This window comes from Loxodonta africana, chromosome 6, assembly GCF_030014295.1.
Source record: "Loxodonta africana isolate mLoxAfr1 chromosome 6, mLoxAfr1.hap2, whole genome shotgun sequence".
Classification (NCBI taxonomy): domain Eukaryota; kingdom Metazoa; phylum Chordata; class Mammalia; order Proboscidea; family Elephantidae; genus Loxodonta; species Loxodonta africana.
The window spans coordinates 88,255,315-88,270,754 of NC_087347.1; the positions used below are offsets into that span (position 1 = coordinate 88,255,315).

The following is a 15,440-nucleotide window of genomic DNA, read 5'->3' on the forward strand; positions in this document are numbered from 1 at the left end:
AGGCTCGCAGACTTGAGAGTCGCCTGGAGTTTGGAAACACAGCTCCTCTAACAATTCACAACAGCATGAAGTCACCAGTTATGCATCTCGGATCATTTAGGTTTGGGCTGATTCACATCAAACACTGACATGGAAACAGTAACTCAGTTTAGTAAGGAATCCATGGGAGCCAGCACTACTGTCATAGCTGTGGAATGCCTGACAGAGAGATAACAAAACATCTGCTGGGCTCTTGCCATGTTTCAGGCTGCCCAGACCAGAAACCCTTGGGCTGAGAGTCTGACCAAGTCTGAGAATGGTCACAGGACAAAGTGGCCTCGTCAGCCTTGAGGGCAGTGAGTGCTGTTAAGCTGAGACACACCCACAAGCCCGCCCTCATTTGCTCTGGGCCTTCTTCTAAAGGCCCACACTACTACTGATTCTCCATCTGAGTCTTTAACAGCAAGTAGGAGATGAGGCATGGGTGGTTTGGTGGCAGAATTCTCACCTTCCATGCAGGAGATTCAGGTTTCATTCTGGCCAACGCAGCTCACGCACAGCCACTGTCTGTCACTGGAGGCTTACGTGTTGGTATGATACTAAACAGGTATCAGCAGAGCTTCCAGAAAAAGACGAACTAGGAAAACAGGCCTGGTGATGTACTTCTGAAAATCAGCCAATGAAAACCCTATGGATCACAAAGGTCTGAGCTGCAGCTAATCATAAAGACGGTGCAGGTCTAGGCAGTGTTTCGCTCCACTGTGCATGGGGTCACCGTGAATTGGTAGCCAAGTCGACAGCAGCTAAGAACAACAGGAGGAGGAGAAAGGCGACTGGAACTATGCATCTGGTGTTTGAAGGGCTGGGCTCTCCACATCAAGCAGACAAGGAAAGCGAATGGCCCCAACTGCTGGTGAAAAGGGAAACTAACGTACATTAAGCCCTCTGCTCGCCATAACCGATAAAACCAGTAGAGTTCAAATTACTCCACAAGTTTTCTAAAGGCTGTGGGTTTACTGCAAAGAACCCCTAAACTAACAATGTAACCATGTTAGATGAATGTCTTAAAAGTCAATTCTATACTTGGCTTGTCTCTTTAGACCTAGGAGAGGCATTGTCCCTTTTGATAAGTCCACTCATCAGCAGCAAGATGCCCAGTGCACCAAGGGAGCAGGACCAACCATCCCCGCATCGATGGTCTGGGAGATGAGGGACCTCAGCCTGCTGAGCTACTTACTGCTCTCCTTCCTCCCTGGCTGCTGCTGGCATCCACCTCTCGCTGACAACCTGGTACTTCCAATCAGCAACAGGCATGAAAACCGCACTTTTGGAATTGTACAGAGTAGATACACAGATATTCCAAGGGCATTTCCTGGCAGTAAAGTGGAGAAGTACTTTGTGCATGCTGTTAGTGGCCCCACTTCCGGTCCGTGGCTTTGAGGGAGAAAAGAGGTAGACGGGCAGGTAGCTGTGCTACAGAGTGGGGTCACTGCTCAGAAAACAAAGACGGGCTGTTGTTGTTGTTAGGTGCCCTCGAGTCGGTTCCTACTCATAGCGATCCTATGTACCACAGAACAAAACACTGCCCGGTCCTGCACCATCCTCACAATTGTTGTTATGCTTGAGCCCACTTTTGCAGCCACGATGTCAATCCATCTCATTGAGGGTTTTCCTCTTTTCTGCTGACCCTGTACTTCACCAAGCATGATGTCCTTCTCCAGGGACTTATCCTTCCTGATAATACGTCCAAAGTATGTAAGACACAGTCTCACCATCCTTGCTTCTAAGGAGCATCCTGGTTGTACTTCTTCCAAGACAGCTTTGTCCACTCTTTTGGCACTCCACAGTATACTCAAAATTCTTCGCCAACACCACAATTCAAAGTTGTCAATTCTTCAGTCTTCCTTATTCATTGTCTAGCTTTCACATGCATATGATGCAACTGAAAATACCATGGCTTGGGTCACACACACTTTAGGCAGTTTAGACAAAAACAGGCCTCAGAGACCCTGACTGGTAACTCATCAGTTGGTATTTTAAAGCCAGGCTGTTTGTGGCTAACTCCATACTGAATAGACAAGTATAAAGTTATACAAGGGTTCAAAAGAAATAATGAACTGTGTTAACCACACAAAGTTTCCAGTTGCTCTGGCATCTTCCCACACCCCAGGCAAGAGTCAGAGAAGAAGACAGGCGAGGCTCATTCTGGAGTGCTTTGGATACAAAGCACCACTGACCACACACAGGAATGAGGACCAAACAAAACCAGGAAGCAAAACAACTGATACTAAAACAATCAAAAACAATGCACACTGCCCTGCCCAGTAAGCTGGGGAAGCTCCAGGGTTTGCTGCCTGAAGATGACGCTTCATGAGAACAAGGACTGTAGAGTGACTCATTCAATCATGGCCTGAGGGTCTCAGCAGGCTGCCTGTCTGCCTTGTGGGCCGACCATTCCCACATTCAGGGTCAGGTTCACTGATCAGGACCCTCTGTGGACCCCACATGGCTGAATCCCAAACACAGACCTGACATTATGGACAATACAGTATGCATATGTGGAAAGCCCCCACATTTCCAGATGCTCTCTCAAGTAAAACGTTCCCCCCAGATTTCAAGGTATTCCTTTGACAAACACAGACCAGGAAAGTAGGAGTGTGTGGGGTAGTAGACAATGGAAGTCATTTCGGAAGGAACACAGGAGAAAAAGTTACTAAATCAAAAAATATGTATAGGAGGCAAGACTAGTTTTACTGACACCCAGTTAAAAACAGCTGCCACATCTCTCTAAGCCTGAGATAGTGCTTAGCTGGCTTTTTCTTGGCTTAAAAAGAAAGTCTCTGCACACCCATGTTTATTGCAGCACTGTTTACAATAGCAGAAAGATGGAAGCAACCAAGGTGCCCAACAACAGATGAATGGATAAATAAATTATGGTATATTCACACAATGGAATACTATACATCAATAAATAACAGTGATGAATCTGTGAAACATTTCATAACATGGAGGAATCTGGAAGGCATTATGCTGAGTGAAATTAGTTGCAAAAGGACAAATATTGTATAAGACCACTATTATCTGAACTTGAGAAATAGTTTAAACTGAGGAGAAAACATTCTTTCATGGTTACGAGAGGGGGTAGGGAGGGAGGATGGAAGGGGGACATTCACTAGATAGTAGATAGGAACTACTTTAGGTGAAGGGAAAGACAGCACACAATACAGGGGAGGTCAGCACAAGTGGACTAAACCGAAAGCAAAGAAGTTTCCTGAATAAACTGAATGTTTTGAAGGCCAGCGTAGCAGTGGCAGGGGGCATGGTCTGGGGACCATGGTTTCAGGGGACATCTAAGTCAATTGGCATAATAAAGTCTATTAACAAAACGTTCTGCATCCCACTTTGAAGAGTGGCATCTGGGGTCTTAAATGCTAGCAAGCAGCCAACTAAGATGCATCAATTGGTCTCAACCCATATGGAGCAAAGGAGAATGAAGAACACCAAGGACACAAAGTGATTACAAGCCCAAGAGACAGAAAGGGCCACATGAACCAGAGATTACATCATCCTGAGACCAGAAGAACTAGATGGTGCCTGGCTACAACCAATGACTGCCCTGACAGTGAACACAACAGAGAACCCCTGAGGGAGCAGGAGAACAGTGGGATGCAGACCCCAAATTCTCATAAAAAGACCAGACTTAATGGTCTGACTGAGACTAGAAGGACCCTGGTGGTCATGGCCCCCAGACCTTCTGTTGGCCCAGGACAGGAACCATTCCCAAAGCCAACTCTTCAGACATGGATTGGACTGGAGAATGGGTTGGAGAGGGATGCTGGTGAGGAGTGAGCTTCTTGGGTCAGGTGGACACTTGAGACTATGTTGGCATCTCCTGCCTGGAGGGGAGATGAGAGGGTGGAGGGGATTAGAAGCTAGCAAAAGAGAGAGTGGAGGGAGAGAGCGGGTTGTCTCATTAGGGGGAGAGTAATTGGGAGTGTGTAGCAAGGTGTATATGGGTTTTTGTGTGAGAGACTAACTTGATTTGTAAACTGTCACTTAAAGCACAATAAAAATAATATAAATAAATAAAACACACACACACACAAGTCTCTGAAAGAACTCTTGTTGTTGTTGTTAGGTGCCGTCAAGTTGGTTCTGACCCTCAGCAACCCTATGCACAATGCAACAAAACACTGCCCAGTCCTGTGCCATCCTCACAATTGTTGCTATGCTTGAGCCTATTGCTGCAGCCACTGTGTCAATCCATCTCCTTGAGGGACTTCCTTTTTTCGCTGACCCTCTACTTTACCAGGAATCCCTGGTAAGTGCTATGGTTGCGAACCAAAAGGTTGGCAGTTCGAATCCACCAGGTGCTCCCTGGAAACTCTATGGGGCTGTTCCACTCTATAGTATCAGTTAGGCTCCTATAGGGTCGCCAAGAGTCAGAATCGACTCAACGGCAACAGGTTTGTTCTTTTTTGGATTTCTACTTTACCAAGCATTATGTCCTCCTCCAGTGACTGATCCCTCCTGATAACATGACCAAAGTATGTGAGAAGTAGTCTCGCCATTCTTGTTTCTAAGGAGCATTCTGGTTGTGCTTCTTCCAAAACAAATGTGCTTGTTCTTTTGGCAGTTCACGGTATATTCAATATTCTTTGTCAACACCACAATTCAAAGGCGTCAATTCTTCTTCAGTCTTCCTTATTCATTGTCCAGCTTTTGCATGCAGATAAGGCGATTGAAAACACCATGGTTTGGGTCAGGTGCACCTTAGCCCTCAAGGTGACATCTTTGCTTTTCAACACTTTGGAGGTCTTTTGCAGCCAATTTGCCCAATGCAATGCATCTTTTGATTTCTTGATTGCTGCTTCCATGGGTGCTGGTTGTGGATTCCAGAAGATGAAATCCTTGACAACCTCAATCTTGTGTGTTGCTGTGATGCTGGAAGCTATGCCACTGGTATTCAAATACCAGCAGGGTCACCCATGGCAGAGAGGTTTCAGCTGAGCTTCCAGACTAAGACAGATTAGGCAGAAGGACCCGGTGGTCTACTTCTGACAAGAGCTAGCCAGAGAAAACCTTATGAATAGCAGCAGAATGTTGTCTGATATAGTGCCAGAAGAAGAGCCCCTCAGGTTGGAAGACACTCAAAACATAACTAGGGAAGAGCTGCCTTCTCAAAGTAGAGTCGACTTTAATGACGTGGTTGGAGTCAAGCTTTCAAAGATCTTCATTTGCTGATATGACACAACTCAAAATGAGAAGAAACAACTTCAAACACCCATTAATAATCAGAACCTGGAATGTACAAAGTATGAATCTTGGAAAATTGGAAATCTTCAAAAATGAAATGGAATGCATAAAGATCATATCCTAGGCATTAGTGAGCTGAAATGGACTGGTATTGGTCATTTTGAATCAGACAATCATATGGTCTACCATGCCAGAAATGACAACTTGAAGAAGAATGGCATTGCATTCATCATCAAAAAGAATATTTCAGGGTCTTAAATGCTAACAGGCGTCCACTTAAGATGCATCAATTGGTCTCAACCCACCTGGATCAAAGGAGAATGAAGAACACCAAGGTCACACGATAACTATGAGCCCAAGAGACAGAAAGGGCCACATGGACTAGAGACTTACATCATCCTGAGATCAGAAGAACTAGATGGTGCCCGGCCACAACCAATGACTGCCCTGACAGGGAGCACAACAGAGAACCCCTGAGGGAGCAGTAGAACAGTGGGATGCAGACCCCAAATTCTCAGAAAAAGACCAGACTTAATGGTCCGACTGAGACTAGAAGAATCCCGGCAGTCATGGTCCCCAAACCTTCTGTTGGCCCAGGGCAGGAACCATTCCCAAAGACAACTCATCAGACATGGAAGGGACTGGACAATGGGTTGGAGAGAGATGTTGATGAAGAGTGAGCTACTTGTATCAGGTGGACACTTGAGACTGTGTTGGCATCTCCTGTCTGGAGGGGAGATAGGAGGGTAGAGAGGGTTAGAAACTGGCAAAATCCTCACGAAAGGAGAGACTGGAAGGAGGGAGCGGGCTGACTCGTTAGGGGAAGAGTAAGTGGGAGTATGGAGTAAGGTATATATAAGCTTATATGTGACAGACTGACTTGATTTGTAAACTTTCACTTAAAGCACAATAAAAATTATTAAAAAAAAAATTTTTTTTTTCAGTATTTATCCTGAAGTACAATGCTGTCAGTGATAGGATAATATCCATACACCTTCAAGAAAGACCTGTTAATACGACTATTATTCAAATTTATGCACCAACCGCTAAAGCCAAAGATGGAGAAATTGAAGACTTTTACCAACTTCTGCAGCCTGAAATTGATCAAACATGCAATCAGGATACACTGATAATTACTGGTGACTGGAATGCGAAAGTTGGAAACAAAGAAGGATCAGTAGTTGGAAAATATGGTCTTGGTAACAGAAATGATGCCAGGGATGGCATGACTGAATTTTGCAAGATCAATGACTTCTTCACTGCAAATACAAAGAACACTTGGCTGACTAAATTCACCAGAATGCCTGCTGAGAAGGGAGTGAACAGCTTCTCAGGCTAAGAAAGTGGTCTGAAGGTTAAGCATGAGGCTTTGGAAGGGACAGGCTGAAACACTACTTATTTTTTAATGAAGACTAATGGAAAGTCGGAGGAGCTTTGGTAGTGCAGTGGTTAAAGCGCTCAGCTGCTAACCGAAATGTCAGCAGTTTGATCCCATCAGCTGCTCCATGGGAGAAAGACGTGGCAGTCTGTTTCCATAAAGATTACAGCCTTGGAAACCCTATGCGGCAGTTCTACTCTGTCCTATAGGGTCACTGTGAGTCAGAATCAACTCCATGGCAATAGGCGGTGGTGGTGAATGGGGAGTCTGTCGTTTATCTCACATGTTCGCTTTGCAGATGCTCAAGGAAGGAATTCCAAGTGCAGGACTAGTTATTGTGACACGAAAGAGAGCTCACACTGAGTCCTCAAATGCAGCCCTTCCCTGAATTTTTCTCTTCCAGAAAACAAAATTACCTTGAAAATTAAAGGTTAACTCAGTTGCCATCCAGTTGACCCAACTCATGGTGGCCCCATGTGTGTCAGGGTGAAACAGTCCTTGCTCCATAGGGTTTTCAATGGCTGATTTTTTGGAAGTAGATCTCCAGGCCTTTCTTCCAACATGCCTCTCAATGGACTCAAACTTCTAACCTCTCAGTTAACAGCCAAGTGAGTTAAACATCTGCACTATCCAGGGTCTCTTAAAGGCTAAGGATTCACACTGTGTGAAGTTCCCACTCCTAGCACGAACGGTCAGCAGCAGCATCATGTGTTCATTACGGGTCGGGCACTGTAGACTTTTCTCTGCAGAGGTTCTCTATTTCACTTTCAGCCAGGAATCACCTGAAATGACTTGGGATGCTCGATAGAAAAATAAGAGTCCCAAGCTCATCTCGGACCTCGTAAATGCCCCAGGGGATTCTCATTGGTGGGTATATTCGAGCAGATTGCTTTATCTCATTTAGCCTTCATGGCAACCCTAGCAAGCAGGTACTATTTAACTCATTTCACAGAGATGGCAAACAGGATTTGTACAACTCATCCAAGACCCCTAAACTAGGCAATGAGAGAGGAGAGAGTGGAACTGTCTTGCTGTCATCAAAGCCATGCTCTTATGCAAGACTGGACACAGCACAATGTGGAATTTGGTGGAAACTTTTCTTCACCAAATTACAGAGCAGCCTGTACTACTTAATAGGGTGGGGGGAGATTCCATAAAGAATTAATGGGAATATTTAAATCAATACACTTTCACTCCAAGCATAATCCAACTCCACTTGGAATCTTGCACTTTCTCTGAATGGGGTCCCTCAGGCAACATCACAATGAACAATGGAGAGCCACAGAAATGGCTGGGGCCTCACCAGGAAAACCTCTGATGCTTCTTCTAATTAAGCTGAATTAGCTAAGAAACTCAACACACCATTTGGCTTGATAGGAAATAAAATCTGTCCAAGAGAAATGGAAATCATATACGCCACATACACACACAGAATATAGCCTGGAAAAGCATATTAAAAGCTCTTGGGTATATCTACTTAAAAACAATAGTTTAACAAGTCATAATTTGAATCCTTGTATTTTAATATCAATTTAATCAAAAGGAAATTTTCAAAGCAGCATTATCCATGTTAACCTGACAAGTAACCAACTCAAATCTTCATTAAATGAAGCTCTCTCCCCACACTTTAAGCACGACCCTCCCCCCCAATATCAATGGAAATGGAATTTGAATCTTAAATCTTTGTATCTTGTCTTTGCTATTTTAAGGAGGCCTGAGTTCTAGTCAGGCTCCAAGTAACAATTCTACAAGGCAGTGTAGACCACAGCCTTCCTAACTGAGCCATCTTTTATTCATCTGAAAACAGGGCAGACGTTCCTGCCCTGCTCCCTATGCAGGGCTCATAGGAAGATCTGATTGGTTAGAAACTGTGAAGACTTGCCACACCACAAAGTGCCACCTTATTTAGGTATTTCCATCTGACATTCATCAAATGCACAGTGACTCCTAGTCTAATTCGAAAGTGATTCAAATTTTAAAAATGCTGCTAGCAAAGTTTTACTACTCATTTGCAAAGTTTAAAAAACTCTAAACTTCAAATGCCTTGCAATAAAATAAAAATAGGACAACACATATCACAAGTCATTCTTAAGACAATTAGGCCAAAATGCGGGTTAAAACATCAAGAAAGCTGACCCAGATTACAAGCAGTGGAGCCGCCATAATTACCTGTTTCTCCCCACAATGTGTCAGTGTCATTGACTTCTACTTCATGTTCCTTTTCCATTCCCAGCAAGCACTGGACCACCTGTCAGAAGTGGCAAGGTAATTTAATGAGTTCTTACAGCAATATGTGCTTATTAGATCCCATGTATCAAAGGAGAAAGTGTTTTTTTAACCATTATTATCTAATGCTACACAAGGAGAGAAAATACAATGAAAACCATTTTCAAGTATAATTCATATGCTATTCACACGTTCACTTTGAGAAGAATTTTTTATAAAATCATAATCTGAGTGAATTTTAGTAGCACTGCACAGGACTACTAGGTACTCAGAATTCTAATGAATTCCAACATGACCCAAATATGCCAGCCTAATCAACAAAGGACATGGTGGATCATGCAAAGTGTAGTTTCTGCATAAATCTCCAGAAGATGGTGCATCCATTTTTCACAAGGGAGAAAAACAAGGCAAAGTTTACCTTTCCAACAAGATAAAATGTCAAAATGATTTTTAATTTTTTTTCAGAGAACACTACTCTTCTTTTCCCTATGAGAGTCTTCCTTATCAAAGAGCAGGCTGGATCACAGGTGTGGAGGCATGAACAATGCCTCTTAGGGAATTGGAAGCATCTGAGCCCTGAACCACAGCCTAACATTCACCTTGACTGATGGCAGCGACAGGAGAGCAAGACGAAGCCATCTTTGGCTCATTCTGGAGTCTCAGATCCATACCGTTTGTGGTAGTCTGAATGATGGCCCCCAGATATTCCAAGTCCTAATCCCCAGGACCTGTGAACATTCCCTTATATGGCATAAAAGAATTTGCAGATACGATTAAGTTAAGGATTTTAGGATAGGGAGATTGTCCTGGACTATCCAGGAGAGCCTGATATAATCAAAACAGTCCTTACGAAAAGGACACAGAGGAGTCAAGGTCAGAGGATGAAGGAGATGGGGCAATGGAAACAGACTGAAATGACATGCTCTGAAAATGGAAGAGGACTGTGAACCAAGGTATAGGGGAGGCCTGTAGAAGCTGGACAAAGCAAGGAAAAGGAATCTCCCCTAGAGCCTTCAGAAAGAGCATTGACCTGTTGACACCTTAGTTTTGGCCTTCTAACCTCCAGAATTGTAAGACAATACATTTATGTTATTTTAATCCACTAAGTTTTTTTAAGTTTACAGTAATTTGTTATAGCAGCAACAGGAAACTTATACACCCTTCGAGTCTTTCAGAGAATGAGTCCTACCCTTTTTCAAGAAACAAATAGTGGCTGTGCTGAGGTTGTTTTTGCACAGCATTCCTCCTAGCTACTTTAAGAAACAACGGGTTGACATGAGTGGAGACAAAGGTCACATCTACAAGTGGCATTCACTGTCCTTGCTGATGATTTTCTATGTTCTGGACCCTCTCACATTTATGCAACGGTTCAAAAAGAAACATCTACAATTTTAGGTATGCATATTTAACACACTCTGTGAGCACGTATGCATGTGCATTTTTAATGTTTTAAACGTCAAAAATCAGCCAACAAGCCGTGTGTGTGTGTGTGTGTGTGAGAGAGAGAGAGAGAGAGCTGTGAGCTGTGTGTCTGTCTGTACTGTCTTTTAAAGGCCAAAAGTCAGTGAGCCAGCTTTGCAACCAAATTTGTTTCAAGACATCTTGGGGAAGGAATTTTGTCAAATATTGGCACCTCTAATTTCTTGAAGATAACACAGAGTGAAAAATACATGGAAAAGAGCAGGTAAAACGTTATTTACAGATAAAGCTAAGACACACCAGTCAGGGATGACAATCCAACGTTCAAGCTGAGGCGTACCGCCGTCTACCAGAAATAAACGCTCTATTTAAATACTGCACGAAGTCCTCCCTCTGTCTAGGGACTGCAGATGACCAAGCATTCTCACATGCTATCAAAACATATTAAAGGTCTATTTTTAAAAATCCTTCAAATACTCAAAAATGATTTTAGAACTAGGATTCCATGTGAGTATTTTTAAAGAGATCATAAAGGCAAAAGAATGAATCAAAGGGTAAAAAATGTAAAACAGCAGGGTTAGAAGGTAAAAGTAGAATAGGAGAGGGAGAGAGAAAAGTGAGGAAAAGCAGAGAATAAAGAATACGTAAAGGCTTCACTTGTCTTCAATAGAAGACCTACACGTGTGATCAAAACAAACTATGTCTTGAAATATGTCTTCAGTGCTACACAGGCTCACAATTCAGAAGGAGGTAATTGGCAAATGTAACTGATCCACCTGGGTCACAGCCTCTGGTTTCCCAAAAAGGACCCTCACCGTACCCACTCACCGAGCTGTGGCCCATGCTGGCGGCTGCTGTCAGTGCCTGCTGCAGGGCTTGGCTCTTCCTCAGTGTGCCTGGCTGCTGCGGACCCTCTGACCATTCGCAGGTCAGCAGGTACCGGAGAATGTCACCGTGGCCCCTCAACGCGCTGTGCACAAGCGCACACTGGCCTTTCTTATCTAAGTGGTCCACCTGGGGATAGGAGCAGAGGGAGGTCACAGTTTAGCATCTTCTTTCCTCTGAGAATCCAAGTGGACCACAAATACTGTGTGCAAACCCCATCCCACTGCAAATGTATGCAGGCTTCATGCTCAAACTCATCACTCTGCAGAGCTCCAAATCTTCTTCTGAATGACTTCACTGTAATACGTACAGTTCCAGGCCTCGGGTTCCCTCTGTAGAACTAGCCATTACACAAAAACCTTCTCACTCCCTATGTCCCTCCGGCAAACCACAGGAGCTCCCAAGTTCTGTGGCAAACACAGATGAGGACACAGACCAAAACCCGAGAAAAAACCCGATGCTTCCCAGCTTGCACTATTTGGGTAGAACATTCTAAATCTGCTGTGACAAGCTACGATTTGGGGGAATAGTGTAGTTCTTCGGTCATAGAGCCAGGGGAGCAAGTGAAAGAGAGGGGCCTGGGACACTCAGCTCTGCATGAGAAAGGGCAGGAAGGGGTCCTAGAGGTATCTGATTGTAGGCCACACACAGACAGGCAAATGGAAGTAAACAGGTAAAGCGGGGCCACAAAACCAGGGAGGGCCAGCTATCAACAAAGAGGAGTGTCTACATATTCTGTACCTCCTACAGCTCCAAACAGCTATCAAACCATTGCTTCCAGTCTGAACCCAGGAATGAATACTGAGGCTGGTAAAGGAAATGAGAGTCCAGTTTCGCCACTCTTAGAAATCCTAGGGGTGCTCTGCACTTCCACCCAGAGGCTTTGCGAAAGCTACATGTGACCCCCGCCCACCTCCTACAGAGCTCTCAACAGCGAAAGGGAGACACCTAGCCACAGAAGGAAGCTAAGGGACCATTTGGGTCTGGAAATGGAGGCATGGCCATGTGAACACTGGGAAGGCTTAAAGGCAAAGTCCCCTTTGCTCCCTGAGCTCAAGTTGTAATTTTGAGAGAAAAAAACAAAAAGACTCACACCCTTGCTATCTGCCTAAAAGCACTTTTGTTCAACTTTAAATATCCTAACAAAAAAGAAAGATAATTACCAGCAATTTATTTCTATTGTTATTCAAAACGCACTCTTCTCCATTTAAAAGCTTATGTTGTTGTTGTGTACCTTGAGTCAGTGCCAACTCATAGTGACCCTATATGACAGGGTAGAATTGCCCCATAGGGTTTCCGAGGCTATAATCTTTATGGTAGCAGATCACCAGGTCTTTTCTCCCACAGAGCAGCTGGTGGGTTTGAACTGCTGGCCTTTTGGTTAGCAGCCAAGTGCTTAACTGTTGCGCTAACAGGGCTCCTTTAAAAGCTTATACCCAACAAAACCCAGTGCCATTGAGTCGATTCCGACTCATAGAGACCCTATAGGACAGAGTAAAACTGCCCCACAGAGTTTCCAAGGAGTGCCTGGTGGATTCAAACTGCCGACCCTTTGGTTAGCAGCCATAGCACTTAACCACTATGCCACCAGGGTTTCCTGTTATTACTTAAAAGCTTATAGTAAACCTAAAAAAAAAAAATACGAGGACACAATTTTCACTTGATACGCTGTTATTTTTTAAGGATCGTATTAGATAGGGTCTCTAAAAACACAGAGCTTACTGTGAACTTCATACTGTTCTCAATTAGTCTATGAAGACTGAGAGTTACAGAGTAACTTGTTTAATAATATATAAAAAAAAGTTACTTAATATTAATATGTTAATATATTGATTTTTTTTAATGCTCACCAACAGCCCTGAGGTAGATACTATTGTTATGCCCATTTAACAGATGAGAAGCCTGAGGCAGACAGGCTCAACAACTCGCCAACCTCCTAGTTGTAGAATAAGTGGAGAAACAAGGATTCCAATCCAGGCAGTCTAGCTCCTATGTCCTTATGCTCAAGTACAGGGCTTCAAAGACTTTCTGGAGCCAAGAAGAGCATATGAACCCCTGAAACTATTGCCCTAAAATAATCTTTAAACCTTAAACCAAAAATATGCTCCTGAAGGCTTCTTAAAACCAAACAACAGTTTAGGTTAACTGGTGGAGAATGTCTGCCTTGAGCATTATGCTCTTTTAAGAAATATCTATAGGAGATTAAAGTGACAACAGCAACTTCAAATATTAGATAGGAACCTTATAGGGCAGTGAGTGTATGCTAACAGGGGAGGAATAACTCAGAAAAAGGTGAGAATGGTTGCACAATTTGAAGAATGTAATCAATGTCACTAAAACGTACATGTAGAACTTGAATTGGTGTATGCTTTTGCTGTATATATTTTCAACAACAAAAAAATTAATTATTTTAAAAAGAAGGACACAAACTAGAAGAAAGGAAAATCGAGTTATCCCTTAACGGGTACGGAGTTTCGGCTTGGGGTGATCAGAAAGTTTTGGAAATGGATGGCGGTAATGTTGCGCAACGTTGTGAAAGTCCTTAATGCCACTCAACTATACATTCAAAAAATGGTTAAAATAGCAAATTTTACGTTATATATATTTTACCACAATAAAAAAAACATTTTCAAGAAGTTAAAAAAAAAGGACATAAACTGAAACGGGATAAAAAAGGACCAAAAACCAAAACCAAGCCCGTTGCTGTTGAGTAGCTTCTGACTCACAGTGACCCTACAGAACACAGAAGAACTGTCCCATAGGGTTTCCAAGAAGTGGCTGGTGGATTTGAACTGCCGACCTTTTGCTTAGCAGCTGAGCTCTTAACCACTGTCCCACCAGGGCTCCAAGAAAAGGACAGGGGGCAAAAAATCAAATATTTAAAACCTTTGCAACCAACTAGGGTGCTAACTTCAGTTCTATAGTAAGTTCTAGGTCATCGCTTGGAGGCTTTTCAAAGAAAGGCCCTCCTCACACAGCTGGTGGCCAGGAGACTCCCTGATATTCTGCCCCCACTGTACCACGGTGCAATATTAGTAAAAGCACATGGCCAACTTCTCCCCTAAGGCTGCCCACTTCGTGCAACATTACAAACCTACTGGCACCTATAGCTCCATCCTTTTTGTTTATGCTGCAGTTTCTGCTCACTGCAATTAGACAAAGTAGAGGCAAAAGGACAACTGGCCCAGATGATATCAATTCTAGCAATGAGCATACAGGACCCTGAGCTTCTGTTAAGAGTGATGGAAAAATCTGGAAGCCGATAATGGTTATACAAAATGATGGTTAAACAATGTCACTGAACTGTACATGTGAACAATGTTAAGACGGCACATATTATGTTACATATATATTTACCACAATTTAAAACAACAAAAATTCTAGCAACGATATGAAAATATTCCTCCCACCCTATTCCCCGCCCTGCTCCCCAGCGGGGTAGACTGCTGCTTACCCTTGCACCCTTCTTGGTCAGCAGACACACCAGCTTCATGTGGCCAGCAGCTGCCGCGTAGCAGAGGGCGGTCATGCCATTCTCTGACATTCCATCCAGGCAGGCGCCAAATTCCAGGAGCAGAGTGATGACTTCCTCGTGACCGAGGTGAGACTGGACACACAGGATGGGGGCGTTGTTTAACACTTCCGTCCTGTAGTTCACATTGGCTCCTCCCAAGATCAGGAGACGGCTCACCTAGGGGATAATATCCCCCAGGGAGATTATTTTAATTTCTCAGGTAAGTCAGTTTCCACCACATTTCTGGGAGTATGGCAGTATTCTCAGTTGCCCATATAGCCATTTTAATCCAGTGGTTCTCAAATTTGGGAGAATATGGGAAAACACCTGGAGGGTTTGTTAAGACCTAAGATTGCTAGGCCCCGCCCCCCTGAGTTTCTGGTTCACTAGGTCTGCGGTGGCACCAGAGAAAGGACATTTTTAACCTCCCAGGAGATGCTAACGCTGCTTTGAAAACCACTGCTTAATCTAACAGAGGTGAATGGTGTTTCAGTGGTAGAATTTTTGCCTTCCATGTAAATACACACAATACTTTCTGTACAAAGAAGTCTTCCTAACATAAAAAGGAGAGCATGAAAATGTCCACATGCCCCTTTGACTGTCAACAGCACAATCCTCCCAGAAAATAATCTGCTTTTCTACTAGTTACTATGTCCATCACCCACTAAACTCCTTGGCCCCAGGTATCAAGGAAAGTTGTTTTTCATCTACAAATTTTAAAATAAAGGTACTGAACACCTTATACGAAATTTAGCTGTACTAATAATACCTTCAAATCTCTGG

At 43.5% G+C, this 15,440-nt stretch overlaps 1 protein-coding gene across 1 annotated transcript in view; it reads right to left on the reverse strand.

Moving 5' to 3' along the window:
- Positions 1 to 15,440, reverse strand: part of TANC1 (tetratricopeptide repeat, ankyrin repeat and coiled-coil containing 1) — a 304,559-nt gene that overhangs the window by 26,224 nt on the left and 262,895 nt on the right. Inside the window, exons 17-19 of the mRNA XM_003406004.4 lie at positions 14,598 to 14,834; positions 11,087 to 11,272; positions 8,783 to 8,861 (exon numbers count right to left, since the gene is read on the reverse strand). Of these exons, the coding sequence (XP_003406052.2) occupies positions 8,783 to 8,861; positions 11,087 to 11,272; positions 14,598 to 14,834 (502 nt within the window). The remainder of the gene's footprint in view (positions 1 to 8,782; positions 8,862 to 11,086; positions 11,273 to 14,597; positions 14,835 to 15,440) is intronic.